Raw genomic sequence first — 15903 nt, forward strand, 5'->3', positions numbered from 1 at the left:
AAGATGAGACCCTAATAAGTAAAGCACACGCAGACCTGTTTTTTCCCGTTATAGTCGTGATGTCTCCATCACAGTTCGGTACAGGCGTCGGAACCGGGATTCCTCGCCGCAGATCATTTGTGTGTGTGACGGAGGGATTCCTGCTGCTGTTTTGACTCCTTCACACATTTTATAAGCCCTTCACGAGTTCTCCGCTGGTCAAAAGCCATCATATGCAGGCTACGCACATACAACGAGCACATTTAGCCCAGAACACAGCATTATTTTAGATGTTCAACAAGTTCCGTCGCGAAATATGCGTAATAAAAGCCGACCAATCAGGTTGTGAACAGGTTTATCCTTTAGGTTCGGTGTTATAATGCCAATGTGAATGCTAGGTGGACCAGGATTTAATGGCTTTTGTTTTTTGGTCCAAGCTACAAGTGTGAACACGCCCAGAGTCTGTTTCTAAACACTGTTTGAGTTATTAGAGCGTTTGCAGTGCATGGATTGAAAAGTTTGTGGTCTGTAATGCTCTCTTCTGCTCAACAAGCTGCATTTATTTAATCAAAATTCAGGAAAAACTATGAAATATTATTATAATTTAAAATAACTGTTTTCTATGTGAATATATTGTAAAATGTAATTTATTCCTGAGATCAGAGCTGAATTTTCAGCATCATTACTCCAGTCTTCAGTGTCACATGATCCTTCAGAAATCAGTTTAATATGCTGATTTGATGCTTAAAAAACATTTGACAACACACCAAATAAATAATTATAACATTTAAAATACTTCGATTTATTTTGAAGTCACTTTTGATCAACTTAATGCATCCTTCCCGAATAAAAGTATTAATTTCTTTAAAAAGTCTTTTTATTACTTGTGTTCAAATAAAAATGCATGTTTTTCGCTCTCAACATCTAACAGTTTTGCATGTCTGTATCTGTAGAAATTGTGGATGGAAATGCCAAGATGACTCTGGGAATGATCTGGACCATCATCCTCCGCTTCGCCATCCAGGACATCTCAGTGGAGGGTATAATTTAACCTTCAGATTGCTTTAGAAAAGCTCCGCACAACATGATCAAACAGACGTGCTGTATGTTCAGTAATGGCTTGTGTCTCTCTCTTCAGAAACCTCTGCTAAAGAGGGACTTCTGCTCTGGTGTCAGAGGAAGACGGCTCCTTACAAGAACGTCAACGTTCAGAACTTCCATATCAGGTTCGAAACATCTATTAGTGTTGATCTAGATCCTTTTATATGATCGATCCAAAGTTTTTTTTTGTGGTTTTGATTGGTTGATTCATTCAAAAGTGGGTTTTGCATAAAGCAGTGTTATGGATGTATTTGAATAAACAAATAGCTGAAGATGAGCGATAAAAGATCACACTTGAATCTGAAGTGTCTCGATTTCACACTTGCTTTGCAAACAAAGTTCCTTCAGTGTAGATTAGAGTCCAACACTGACGTGAATGCAGAGTTTGTGAGCTGTGATTTGAGTGCTGCCCTCTTCTGGTCAAAGAAAATGTGAAATAAGTTCTTGTTTCCTTTGACACACGTTTTCTCTTTTTCCACAGCTGGAAGGATGGTCTTGCCTTCAATGCTCTGATCCATAGACACAGGCCAGAGCTCATTGATTATGACAAGCTGAGAAAGGTGCGTCTCTTGAAAACAGAAGTACATTAGGAGGTTTATGAATTTTCTGCACTGAATTTTCAGGATATTTTGTGCAATTCAGTAGATTAAAATGATTAAACGTGGAGCTGAGAGTGATGTACTCCTATTGCATGGTCAGAAGTGGGTTCATAGTTTAACATTTTGCTCAAACATTATAATGGCGATTCGTAATGTTCATTGTTATTTTTTGAGATTTCTTTTTAAATTTAAAACAGAATTATTGAATTTTCACATCAAGCACAATCAAGTTATATGCAGATAAACGTATTTTTATCCTCATCTAATTTTGTGATTTTAATTATTTATCATATACATTAATACACTGTCTACACAATGAAACTTGTAAAACTTTAAGAAGCTTCTTTCAAAAATGAAAACAGCCCTTATATTAATTCAAGTAATTCCTCATTGTTAATGTTTTTCTATTAAAACAACAAAAAAAGGCTTTGCATTGTGACACAGAGGTTTTGTAAGTCTGGCTTATCATTGTTAACTAAAACTAAAATTATTTTAAACATTTCTGTTAATTGAAATCAAGCTGAAATAAAATATAAATATTAGTTGACAAACGTACACTAAATGAAAATTCGAAACCTTGCCTTGGCAATAAAGTCAAATATGTTTAAGTTGAAGCACCAAATATTAACTGGAAATAAATAAACACTATAAATAAGAATAAAATAAATTAAACCTAAAATGGAAATATTTAAAAAATAAAAAAAATGACAAAAGCTCATAACGAAATTACTAAAAATTTAACTGAAACATGAAAATTCAAAAATATCAAAATAAAAAAATACAAATAATAACTAAAATAACACTGGTGTAAGTGCATTTATTCAGCAACCACAAAAGTCGAATTCGCTAAACTATTTAATAGGAATAATGTATGTGTAGAACTTGAATGATGGACGTTTTGATCCTGTGGAAAATATTTGCCGCTAATGTTTTATTGTGTGTTAACAGGACGACCCAGTGACCAATCTGAACAATGCCTTCGAAGTGGCAGAGCGATACCTCGACATCCCCAAGATGTTGGATGCAGAGGGTATAAACTCTTCTGTCCTTTCCTGTGTGTGTGTGTGTGTGTGTGTGGGGGGCGCTGCTGTCTGTGTGAGCATGTTTTTGTAGTGCATATTACATATTGTTATTCGTGTGGCTGTCTGAGCCTGTGTATGAAGTCAGTTGTGCATGCTTTTGGATGCGTGATGTGTGTGTGGGAGAGAGAGTGAATGAGTTGCTGTATTAAAGTATGTGTTTTGAACATGTCAGCACATGCCTTGTATTTCCAGGAGTCTCTGACAGACAGGTCAAACACCCACACTTAATGTCTTCTGCAAACAGTGTAACCATGGTTAAGATCTCTGAGCATTATGTTGCTTCTCCATCAAGTATGATCTCTCCGGGATCTCTGATCAGCCTGCTGCACTGGAGCGTGTTTAATTGTTATTTGTGTGTGTGTGTGTGTGTGTGTGTGTGTGTGTGTGTGTGTGTGTGTGTGTGTGTGTGTGTGTGTTCTGTAACCCTGAGTATATGGCTGAATCCCAATTTGCACATTATCCCTTCTAAATAGATTTAGATGGATAGTATACTCTTTCTGAAGTTATTTGAAATATGTGTCTGTACTTGCTCTTCTAGCTAATATTACCTACAAACAGGGCTTGAAATTAACTTTTTTTGCTCAGCCGCCTCTGTAGCTAGTAGTGCACTGGCCACAGTTTTGTTGTTGGGAAATTGTGTTTTATTAGGGGTGTGACGATACACTTAGCTCACGAGATGATGCATGATATTCGGTTCGCAAGAAGACAAGGCGATATTTTAACACTACTTTAAAGAAATCTTCAATTATGAAATGTATGACTGGAAAAATAGTCTTTAATTCAGCTGAAAGACAAAATGCAAAACAAAGCCGGTGCATTTTGAAATGTTCTTGGACTGTCACTAACGATTAATTGTAACGTGACCCAAGTGAACAATAGCCTTTAAAATTACTTAAAATGTGTGTATATATATATATATATACATATATATACAATGAGGCTATAATAATTTGTTCAGATAAAGTATCAAAAGTAAGTAATCATTTGGTTTTATTGATCGACACTGTTAAAATACATAATGAAATTAGAGATGCACCGATTACAATTTTCTAGGCTGATTTCCGATTTTTCATGAGTTTGGCCTGCCGATACCGATTTTAGCCGATTCCGATTTAATTTTTTTTCTAACACAAATATTTATTTTCTATCTTTTCTTTAATAGAACATTTTACATAGAACATAGAACATTTTTTGAACAAATTAAATAAAATAGAACTACATAAATTATTACTCCTGGTGTGGGAAATTCACACATATCTAAGTGCAGTGTTATGGTATGGAAGAACCATTTTCACTTCCATATATTCAACTAAAAAAAAGTGATATATTTACTTATTTATTGCCAGTTACCAGGTAATGGCAATAAAATAATATATAAATGGCAGATATAAATAAAATAATAGCCTTGCAGTATAAAGATGTTTCTCAAAACACACACACAGGCCTATTGGAATCACTTGTAAATCAATGGCAAGTTTAATTTCGCAAACAGTTCTTCTCTCGTCGGCCACATGTCCAGCCAGGCTAAAAAATCACTTTAATTGAGCGCGAGCAGCGCAGCAAAAATAGACTCTGCGCCGAAACCACACTTCACTGTTGCTCCCGTGCTGCTCCTGCTCTCGGTGTGAATGCACTCATTGATTAACATGCATGCCGGAAAAAAACCCGCACTGCTTACGCTTGTGGTGTGAAACGGCCGTAGTTCACGAGGTTTTCTACATGTGCATTCTGTGTGTGATGCTGCGCGATGTTAATCATGTGGCGCCCGAGTGCATTTGACTGGCAAAAAAATCGGAATATGTCAGACTGACCGGCCGGTCGCCGGTCATGGCCGATCACGTGAAAATCGTCCATTTCCGGTCACCAGTCGATAAATCGGTGCATCTCTAAATGAAATATATATTATATAAACATAATCAACTTATGTTCATTTTATTATAAGTAGAGCAAATGCCTGCAGAGGGCACAGATTTAATAATTGTTATTGGCATTGATTAAAAATGAGAAATCATTTAGGTATGCACTGATATGAAAATTTTGGCCGATATTGATAACCGATAATTCTTTATATCTGAAACCAATATATTGGCTGAAAAATCTAAATCCAAATTTCTATATAATTTTTGAGAGCCTGATTACAAAAACAAAAGTCTCACCATTAAAAGCCATGTCCCAAACACACAATTATAATGTTCTCATCATAATTTTATGTAGCCTATATGACAGACTTGTGCTGCACATGTGATCCCCATCATATTTTAAGCAATTCAAAACCATCATGGCAAACTTTGTCTCAGCTGAAGGAAATAATCCACTATTTATCTGCCAAATCTTCCTATCGGCCCGATAAAGATAACACTAAAAATGAACATATAGTTGCCGATAGCGGTATGGTGGTTGATATATCGCGCATCCCTAAGATCAATATTGTCAGCCCTTCTCAAAGTATGTTCTTGCACCTCACCAGCGAACTGAGATTCTGCCATTGTTTTTTACATGTGTGTGAATGAGTGTGTAACCGCTGTTGTCTGCTCATGCCTGTTGCGTTTAAGTCCCGTCTGCATCCTTGTTTGTGCATGTGTATAACTCTTTGTTTCCCTTCAGACATTGTGAACACAGCACGTCCAGATGAGAAAGCTATAATGACCTATGTGTCCAGTTTCTACCATGCCTTTTCTGGAGCCCAGAAGGTACACCACGAGCCCGAACCCTTCGCCAGCTCCTCTTTAGCATGGCTTTTTCCACCAGTACTAGAATAACCTGGTGAAGGCACGCGTGTGTGTGTCTTAACCCTTCTTCCTCTGGCCTACAACTCTTTTCTCAACAGCGGATTGGCTTTCTCCTCTCACTTTGCGGGTTTCCCCGGTTATATCGCAGGATTTCAACCCCCATTTCCCTTTCAATAGGGGAGCCCATAAAATGCATAACCATCCCCTCCTCTCCCAGTAGGGACACACAGGCTTTGGGTTGCTTTGCTTCACCGCTGTCTCTCTCTCTTTCTCTTTTTTCGCTGGCATTGCTATAGATATCGTGGGCACTCTGCGGCCGGATGAGAAGGCTATTATGACCTACGTCTCCTGTTTCTATCACGCCTTCTCAGGTGCTCAGAAGGTGAGAAACCTTTGACCCCTAGTTTGGCCCTGAAACTCTTAAGGTGCATTCATACCTGGTCTGTTTGAGAGGGTTTTCTCGTTTTGGTTCCTGGTATTTTGCTCAAAAACTAATGTGAACAGCAAATGTTCCCCAATATTAGCCAACTGTTCTAGCATCATTGGTTGGTAGTGTCATATTAAAATATCTACTTCAAAATTGTTGTAGTTGCTCTCTTCACAAGAATGTACACAAACATAACCAAGTTTGATGAAGACCATTATTTATTCTTTCTGTTTTTCCCACTTCATTGGCTTGGTATTTGGTATTGAATTGTTCTGGATTAGATACTTCAAACAAACGGCAGATGGACGCCATGTTTCAATGATCCATTTTATGCCAGTGCATGCATACTTTGAGTCTAAAATTGAGTCTTAAATTAAGAAGAAATCCAGTCGGCACTTACAGAAATGTCAGATTTATAGCCAACTGATCTATCCACATTATTCCTGCGCCCCATGACGCTTTGCGCGAATTATGGATGTAACTTCCGTTAAGCTGTAAACAATCAGTGAAAGACTAGCTCTGGACGCAATAATATATTTTTAAACCGTGTACGATGACTTTACATTATTCTACTTACCCTTCAACCATTGAACATTAAAAGGACATTTAAAAGTGTAAAAGCATCAACAATGTACTTTCAACAGACCATGAATAATCTATGAAAAAGTATCTTTCCACAGCAAAATCGGCGGTAATCTGTATTATGTAACATACGTTGCCTTAATAATAAAAAAAATGTTTTACTACAGCATTGCGTGATACTATTTTAAAGTGATTTCAGTCATTTTGACAGATAATAAATTGTAAATTTACCTGTGAAACCAAACCTGGAAAGAGACGTGCAGTATTTGGGGAGTATTCCAGTGAATTGGTATAGGCTACATCGTAAATTAAATCGGGAGAACAGACCACAAATGTGCAGTATATGTTGACCTTTATCATACTATTACAGCGAAATTCAAAAGAAAAAAAGAAAATAATCATGAGGAAAAGAATGCAGAGCTCTCACTATAGATATTCTTGTTATAACCTGTCACGTTAAAATACCAAGTGTTACGTTATTCTGATGTTATTCTTAGATAAAACATGACAGAAAACGAATAGCTCATTAAGTTAAACTGACGGATCAGCTTTATTTGTAGGGCAACCTTATGATTTGAAATGATTCGTTTCAGTCTTTTTGAATGGGAGTTCCCCAAACCGGAAGTGCCACCCATAATTCAAAACGCAGTAAACTCGTCAGGAATAAGGTGGATTGAAATCCTTTGAATTGAAACCTGCGCCAAAAACCATTCCAATTAAACCAGGTGTGAAAGAGACTTGAGTTGAGGCCACTTGCCAGTGTTTATTCATCACAGCTTTGGTCTTCACTATACCCAAACCATTGCCATCACCCCTTTCTATAAATGCATTTATTTCTAATGGTTCTTCTGCTATCATTAATTCTCTCAATGGGTTAACTGGTCTTTTACAACCTTCTTGGTGAATTTCATTGTTTGATGTTTCAATTTGCACTCGGTGATTACGATTGTGATACAGTTGAGGACAATGCTGAGTGTATGATAATATGAAAATAACTACAATACAATTGACTATAGTGAATTTCATTAAGCCTACATTTAAAACACCTAAGTTACTGCTTTAATTTTTGATATATTAAGGTTGTTTGTAACGTTAAGCTCACCTTTTCATTAGACAGCGCTTCTCTGTAATGTTTTGGTGCTGCATATGCTACAGTAGACATGTGAATCTACTCATTTATTTTTCCATGTGAAGTGAAGCCAGAAACTTCTCATCATAATTGTTTAAATGTGCTTTAGCCGTTTACACAAGCGTTTTGAACACTTTCTGTGTTTCAGCGTTAGTTAATGCTGTAGAGAACCATGAAGAGATCCTCCAGCGGTGGTATAAAAATTGAGAATGCAAATTTGATTTTCCAAATAGCATGTAAATTTTGCAGCTGGACTACACGTTTTCAAAACTAACCAATTTTGGTGTTTGCATGGAATTAGTATATGTAGTTAGCTTCCAAGTGAAGTGTGTAATGTTGATGTTTAACTTCATATTTATTTAATTTGGCTAGTTTTTACGCATGGTACTGTATGCATAGCACATTATTAACTTACAACACTTGGAGTTTTGTGTCATTGTGTGCTCAAAAACATCATTTGCGTGTGTTTGAATGTAATTTTAAGCCACCTTTTGCTAAACCCACCAAACCAAAAACCATTAAATATTTGATCGTTTTTTTCCCCTGTGTAAACTAAAGCAGCATCTTTACATTTACAGTTCTAAAACATATTTTTCATACTTATTAACTGAAGTGTACTGTGTATACTGTATCATACTACTTTAAACATATGGTATACACTACTGTATGTATTTGTGTAGTAAACAGTATGCTGTTTTTTCTTTTTTTGAATATTTGGAAAATTGTGCAATTCTATAAAAAGATGTCTGATGTAATATTGTTGTAACTGTCCTGTTCTGTGATAGGCTGAGACAGCAGCCAATCGTATCTGTAAGGTATTGGCGGTCAATCAGGAGAATGAGCACCTGATGGAGGACTATGAAAAACTGGCCAGCGATGTGAGTCTAAATAATTTAAGTTTGCTGTTTGTGTTATTTAAGTTTGCTGTTTGTGTTATTTAAGTAGATGTAATTGTGCAGTGGAACGTGAAGCATGAACATGGCTAATTGAGCATCTATAAACCTATTTCTACACAAACTAACTTAAGAGTGTTTTACAATGTTAAAAAAGGGGACAATGTTTCCTATTGAACCTCTATTCATTTACTCTTACTTTCTTGCTGCATGCTTTTTATCCCTATAGCTGTTGGAGTGGATTCGTAGGACAATCCCATGGTTGGAAAATCGTGCTCCAGAGAAAACCATGGCAGAAATGCAGCAGAAATTGGAAGATTTCCGTGATTACCGTCGGGTTCACAAACCACCCAAAGTTCAGGAGAAGTGTCAGCTAGAGATCAACTTCAACACGTTGCAGACCAAACTCCGTCTGAGCAACCGACCAGCCTTTATGCCATCTGAGGGACGCATGGTGTCGGTAAGAAATATGTATAATACATGCACAATTCAGTTTATAATAATAAGTACAAAAAAATACCTTTTGCTGTGTCACTAAGATTAAAAGTTATGACACAAACTCGTCTAATCAAACACTGTAATATTAATTGTTGTTGGGTTTCAGATTGAAACCATTGGCTCAAGCCTGAAAGGCAATTGGCTGATAAGTATTCTTTCTCTTTAGGATATTAATGGTGCATGGCATAAACTGGAAGGGGCAGAGAAAGGCTATGAGGAGTGGCTACTGAATGAGATCCGTCGTTTGGAAAGACTTGACCATCTTGCAGAAAAGTTCCGTCAGAAAGCAGCCATCCATGAGAGCTGGACAGATGGTATGGATACAGAAACTACACTTGAACTTACTGATGCTTTTGGCAATTTTTCACACCAATTGCTCTCAATAGACAGTGAGAGCCTCCTCCTCCGTAACTCTTTCCATTTATTTCTGGAAGTGTTTTGATGAATGCAGAGCCTTGTCAGAAGTCTTAAACATCAGGCTTGATTGATCTAAATAGATCTGTTTCTTTGTGTGTAGGTAAGGAGGCCATGCTAACACAGAAGGATTATGAGACCGCAACGCTGTCTGAGATCAAAGCTCTCCTGAAGAAGCATGAGGCATTCGAAAGTGACCTTGCTGCCCACCAGGACAGAGTGGAGCAGATTGCCGCCATTGCACAAGAACTCAAGTGAGAAAACAACAAAAATAGTAGGAGATGAAAGTTGGGAAAGTTTAATGGAGTGTTAGTGTTCAAACTGTTTCTGTGTTATAGTGAGCTGGACTACTATGACTCCCCAAGTGTTAATGCACGCTGTCAGAAGATCTGTGAGCAATGGGATGCTCTGGGAACCCTCACACAGAACCGCAGAGAGTCTCTCGAGGTACACATGCTTTCTTGGAGAGACACATTCTGGCATAATTATACATTTTATCATGCTGACTGTGTGTATCTGGTCTGCAGAGAACAGAGAAACAGCTGGAGTCTATTGATGAACTCTACCTGGAGTACGCCAAGAGAGCAGCACCATTCAACAACTGGATGGAGGGAGCCATGGAGGACCTTCAGGACATGTTTATTGTACACAACATAGAGGAGATCCAGGTACTGTAAATTGTTTTGTATTCATAATATTTTGTCAGAATGAAATGACTTGCTCCACCTCTAAAATGTTTTTCCTTTTTGTTTCATTGCTGGAATCTTTGAATAGTCCATTTCAGATCAACCTAAAGGGAATAATACAATGCTAAATGTGAGAATCCTTTGCTCAACTACTTTTTCACCCTTTATCTTTATGTAGGGACTGATAACTGCTCATGAGCAGTTCAAATCAACTCTTCCAGAGGCAAATAAAGAGCGGGAATCTATCCAGGCCATCCAGGCTGAAGTTCAGAAAATTGCACAGTACAATGGCATCAAACTGGCTGGAAACAATCCTTACACCTCGATCACCCCTCAGAGCATTGATAAGAAGTGGGAGAAGGTTAGATATGTTTATATTGGTGAATAAGAAATTTGTCGCTTCAAGAACTATGGGTGTAATTTGAGTATCAGTGGAGATTGCAGGGATTGATGTTATATCCCATCTATGTGCAGGTGCAGCAACTGGTTCCACAGCGTGATCAGGCTCTTCAGGAAGAACTCGCACGTCAGCAGTCTAATGACCATCTCAGACGCCAGTTTGCAAACCAGGCCAACATGATTGGACCATGGATCCAAAATAAGATGGAGGTATAGTCATCTCCATTTCTGTATTTTTCTGTATTATTTCTTTGGTCTTCTCTCTTGTTGAAGAAGAAAAATACTGATTGATTCATCTGTGTCTCCATGGAATGATGTTTGTAGGAGATTGGGCGGATATCAATTGAGATGAATGGAACGCTGGAAGATCAGCTGACCCACCTTCGTCAGTATGAGCAGAGCATCATCGAATACAAACCCAACATTGACAAACTGGAGGGAGACCATCAGCTCATTCAGGAAGCACTTATATTTGACAACAAATACACTTCTTACACTATGGAGGTATGCATTTGCAAATATTTAAATGAATCATGTATGCTGTGTTTCTCTGTTGGTGTTAGGCTTGTTGGCCATTCACACCAGTCTAATTTCTTGATTGTTTAACCATTGCCTTTTTCTTCTCTAAAGCACCTTCGTGTTGGTTGGGAGCAACTACTTACTACAATTGCCCGCACCATTAATGAGATTGAGAACCAGATTCTGACTCGTGATGCTAAAGGCATTAGCCAGGAGCAGCTGCACGAGTACCGCACGTCTTTCAATCACTTCGACAAGGTCAGGAACTTCTTTGCATGTTTGTCAGTGTATGAGATGGACTTAATTACTAAATTAAGGTTAAAGAATAAGTATTTATTAGACAGTGAATGTTAATCAAGGTCAGTGTATTAAAGGCATAGCTCACTTTAAAACAACAACAAAAAATGAAGTTTTCAACGAAAGCATTGTACTGTGGAAAGCAACTTACCTTGTCAGGACTGGTTATAAGACATTAAAACCAATCACATTTGTGCATCACTGATGTCAAACCTGACAAGATGCGTCTTTATTCTCCAAGATTGTAAATGAGAATTGAGAGGATAACATTTTGTTTTCTACAGAACAAAAAGTGTCATATGTTTTGAAATGACAAGATGGTGATTAATTTTTGAGTGAAATATTCCTTTAATATGCATAGAGCTTGTGTTTATGCAACTGTGTTAGCAAAAAGATCGTAGAACTAAGCCATTGAAAAGGCACATGAAATAGCAGAGGGTTAGTGTACATATTAAGAATATGGAAGATTTATTATATGCTGCTTATGTCAAGGCTGTGTTTAATTTCAGGGTGATTGATGCATGATAAAAATAGACCTCAGTTTAAAGTTTTGGTTGGACTTGTTTTAATATATGTTACATTTTCTCCATTCATTCTGACACTAATGGGAGGGAAAACATCTGAAATATACTGTGTCAAACACCTCTGACCTGAAGTGTGCCACCTGTAGCCAATATATAAATATAGTCTAGTGGATTTGAAGTAATGAGGGGTTGTTATGCTAGAATGGAGACATTTAGCCAAGGTAAACGAGAGAACTGATATAGTGCTTTCATAATGGCTCTCTAATATCACAAGCTGAAAAAAACGTCACTGTCACAAGTATGTTTTCATTAGTCATGAGATTTGTTTACCATTAGCCCATGTGTCTGACATCCACAATGTTTTGTCTCCATCTTTTTTTGTCATGCCACTGCCTTCATCCCACACATGCTATGTCATTGTGAATCGGTATCACCAATCCTCATCTGCATGTTCTGATTGGTCCATCCACTGTGGCCCCTTGCGTGATTGGCTACCACAGGACCACAGTGGTGTCTTACAGGCTGAGGAGTTCAAGGCTTGTTTGATCAGTCTGGGTTACGACGTTGAAACCGACAAACAGGTATGAGCACAGCAAGAGAAGAAAGAGTTCTGATTACTGCCATCTGTGTGTGTATTTGCGCCGCGCCACTCATTTATTCCATCACTCACTAACTCCCTCACTCACCTGTTGTGCTGCTGCTTGAAAAGATGCCCTCTGCAGGTCAGCTAAGGTCTTTGCTTTTATTTTATTTTTAATGTTTCTCACTGCTTCCTCTTTGTTTTCTTCTGTTTTCTTTTTTTACTTGTCCTTGCCATACTTCCCCTCTATCTCTTACCCGTCTTCTCTACAAACTCACTCTGATTCCTCTATCAAACCCTGTGTTACCTTCGCGTTTGTTTGAGTACAACCTCTCCATTTCCCCAAATTCTCTGCTTTCCACATGCTTCCTTTCTGTTTCTTTTCTCATCCTTCCCTTTGCGAACTGTAGAAGCGCACGGGGATAATGGACAGCGACGATTTCCGCGCACTGCTCATTTCCACCGGGAACAGCCTGGTACTGCTATCTCCTTTCTGAATCTCAGTTTCTCCTGAAGTCCTGCTTTTGCTTGCTGTTAAAAGATTATCTGTTTTGTCTGGTATCATTAGTTACTTTTTATGTTTTACCTATATTTTAAGTTAAGATCTGTAAAAGAAAAAGTGATTATTGAATAGATTCTAATAGACCAAGGCTGATGTAATATTTAGCTTGACACAAATGAAAATGGGGACAAAGTAAAGTCAGTGTTCAATGGGTTGTACTGCTATATGCTTTGGTGTTAAAAATACAGGTGACAACACTAAAAGAAGTCTTAAATCAACGCATTGATCCGACTGTACTTCTATGTCTCACAGCTGCATTTTCATTTGCTTCTAATAAATACTGTCTAAAAATTTGACTTACGGTCAGGACGCCTCCTGGTGTATCCGGGTTAATCTCTAGCCTCTGTTTCTCAGGGTGAAGCTGAATTTGCTCGTATTATGGGCATTGTTGACCCCAACAACAGTGGAGCAGTGACCTTCCAGGCCTTCATCGACTTCATGTCAAGGGAAACAACCGACACAGACACCGCAGACCAGGTCATCGCCTCATTTAAGATCCTAGCCGGAGACAAGGTAAGAATGTCAGGGTGTCCAAAGTTTTCGTTGTATGCGACTTCAACCTATCTAACCCCGTCTCCTCTTCTTTTCAGAACTTCATCACAGCTGAGGAGTTGAGGCGTGAGCTTCCTCCTGACCAGGCGGAGTATTGCATTGCCCGAATGGCACCGTACGCCGGCCCTGACGCAGTGAAGGGTGCTCTTGACTACATGTCCTTCTCCACCGCCCTGTACGGGGAGAGCGACCTCTAAGCACCAACCCCAGAACTCCAGAGCAGCTCTCTCCTCCTGCATTAGTGCTGATCTTCCCACAGACTAGATAGATGAGAGCACTGGATGGAGCCGTATCTGCCTTTCTCTCAACCATCCAGTCCTTAAAGAGATCAGTGCTCATGAGGAAGATATTTAAGAGTGTTGGAAACGGGACTTCAGAGCACATCTGATGGGGAGGGGGGGGGATAGATGTTTGGGGGAAGGGTTACCATGGCATTGTGGGAAGAGCGAATAACTGTTGATGAAGCTTGCCACGCATTGAGGGATGACCTTTTGATTCTGTGTAAAACATGTCAGTCTTGGAGAGCTTAAGGAAAGTTGTAGGATAGAAGCAAAGAAGTTTAAGATGCAGGTTCAGTGTCGAGGGAAGAGAGGTTGTGTGGCTTTGGACTGTAGCTACAGCTCAGGTTCTTTAATCTTCTTCTGTTTCCCCTTCAAATCACATGTATACAATGAAAGGACTGAATGTTTTTACAGCTTTCAAGTGATTTCTCACCAGCAGTAACCTGTAAAGACAGTTAATGTTAAGCCTTTGGGTTAATTAAATGAGAAAAATATTAATTAAAAATATTAGTTTGTTCTGGAATGGAACTAAAAAGAGCTTAAAGAATCCGCTTTGGCTTCAGTCTATTCCTAGACACGTAACCTGCACCCTCTACCCTGGTGGGGAGGGCACAAGCCTTTTCAGTTAACATACTATTTTTCGTTATTTTAATTTGGTTATTTTCTTGCTAGAGTTGGTGGGGTGGGAGTTTTGGTTTGGGGTTGGAATATGTTTTTTGGCATATAGTGAGGCTGTATATCGTAGGAAAATGGACAGAATGACTCAAGTGTATTGTTAGGGAATTTGTGACATGCCCTCTTAACCCATTTTGCTGGATCGATGGAACTCTTTAAAAATCTAACCTCAGCTTACTCCTCCCATTTTATTTCTCTCCTCTCCAGCAATTTTGAGTTGGTGGGATTCTATGCTGTACATACTTATTTTCCAGTACACAGAATTGCCGGAATACCATGGGGCAGTCACACAGCACTTCAGGTCATAAGCAAAGATTATAAAATGAGCAGTTTCACCCCTGCGGAGTACTGTAAGCAGGTTTGAGTAGCTACAGGTCTGTTTTTTTTGAGGAGTTGAAGAATCAATCCACAAAAAATACCCAGTCCCTTCCCCCAATTAACTATACAGCGTTCTCTTATTGACTCCCAGACTCAAATCAACATGTTCCTTAAGGATTTATTAACTGTAACTAATGTCCATCTGGCATCCATCTCTAACTGTTTTTCAAATATTACTGAATGTCCATGTAAGAGCTTCAGTGGTGATGTGACCAGCATAGCCTTGTAGTGACCCCTCTACTAGAGCCTATGACTACACAGCTGCCGAATCAACAGTCGAAAGGAGAATTATATATATAGTCAGAAATAAGTACAAATGTGCCTGGTAGTTGCAGGTTGCTCTCTCGCACTCATTTTTTCTTTTCTTTTCTTTTGTTGTACACTAGTTTTTCTCTTTCTACAGGGAGGGGCAGGGACCCAATTTACAGCTCTGGAGGTTGAGGGGAAGGATGTGGTAGAGCTGAAGTCTTAATGAACATTCCATTATGTCTTAATTAAAATTAAATTACTGTTTAACAAATCTATGCAATCATGTATCCAATACCAACCATGCTCTCTGAAAGGAATGGCGGGGGTGATTTGCAATCGAAAGTGTTAAATTCAAGTGAGAACAAATTAAGGGTAGAGGGAGGGAATAGGGTTGGGTTGATGGGCTTTTGAAGATTTGAACAGACTTGGACCAAAAGGCTGCTCTTACATCTGCAAAGTTGAATAAAAGCATTTGGAATTCTGATTTTTTTCTTTTCTTTTGTACTCTTTAATATCAAACGTTATCTGCTGTACTGGACATTTGCAAAAACTGCTTTCTGTCTCAGATGAAAAGTGAATTTCACATGCACACATAAAGTTTCCTTATAAAATATTACCACTTTGAATTTGTCCGTGTCCCTGCTTGCTTGAGATTTCTTCCCACTAAAGCTTACATTTTCGACTTGACTGATAAATTATAGCGTGTAGCTTCAACAGACTGCAAGTGCTATCAACAACATTGGTGACATTTATTAGCAATGAGTTTTT

The 15903-nt window shown here is 38.5% G+C and overlaps 1 protein-coding gene across 6 annotated transcripts in view; it reads left to right on the forward strand.

Annotated features, from left to right (window-relative positions):
• Positions 1 to 15761, forward strand: part of actn4 (actinin, alpha 4) — a 45673-nt gene extending 29912 nt beyond the window's left edge. For 3 of the 6 annotated variants that reach the window (XM_077206998.1, XM_077206999.1, XM_077206996.1), the window contains 18 exons: positions 933 to 1019; positions 1118 to 1205; positions 1562 to 1640; positions 2628 to 2709; positions 5366 to 5451; positions 8414 to 8506; positions 8751 to 8981; positions 9186 to 9333; positions 9537 to 9687; positions 9772 to 9880; positions 9961 to 10101; positions 10298 to 10480; positions 10594 to 10728; positions 10843 to 11022; positions 11149 to 11295; positions 12359 to 12439; positions 13355 to 13513; positions 13591 to 15761. In XM_077206998.1, coding sequence (XP_077063113.1) covers positions 933 to 1019; positions 1118 to 1205; positions 1562 to 1640; positions 2628 to 2709; positions 5366 to 5451; positions 8414 to 8506; positions 8751 to 8981; positions 9186 to 9333; positions 9537 to 9687; positions 9772 to 9880; positions 9961 to 10101; positions 10298 to 10480; positions 10594 to 10728; positions 10843 to 11022; positions 11149 to 11295; positions 12359 to 12439; positions 13355 to 13513; positions 13591 to 13749 — 2339 coding nt within the window. In that variant the 3' untranslated portion in view covers positions 13750 to 15761. Of the gene's footprint in view, positions 1 to 932; positions 1020 to 1117; positions 1206 to 1561; positions 1641 to 2627; positions 2710 to 5365; positions 5452 to 5786; positions 5873 to 8413; positions 8507 to 8750; positions 8982 to 9185; positions 9334 to 9536; positions 9688 to 9771; positions 9881 to 9960; positions 10102 to 10297; positions 10481 to 10593; positions 10729 to 10842; positions 11023 to 11148; positions 11296 to 12358; positions 12440 to 13354; positions 13514 to 13590 lie in introns of all 6 variants that reach the window. The other 3 variants (XM_077207000.1, XM_077207001.1, XM_077206997.1) reach the window with 1 other exon arrangement.
• The last annotated feature ends 142 nt before the right edge of the window (positions 15762 to 15903 follow it).

The sequence above is a fragment of the Siphateles boraxobius genome, unplaced genomic scaffold, assembly GCF_051911475.1.
Source record: "Siphateles boraxobius isolate OS27281-9 unplaced genomic scaffold, OSU_SipBor_1 6, whole genome shotgun sequence".
Classification (NCBI taxonomy): Eukaryota; Metazoa; Chordata; class Actinopteri; order Cypriniformes; family Leuciscidae; genus Siphateles; species Siphateles boraxobius.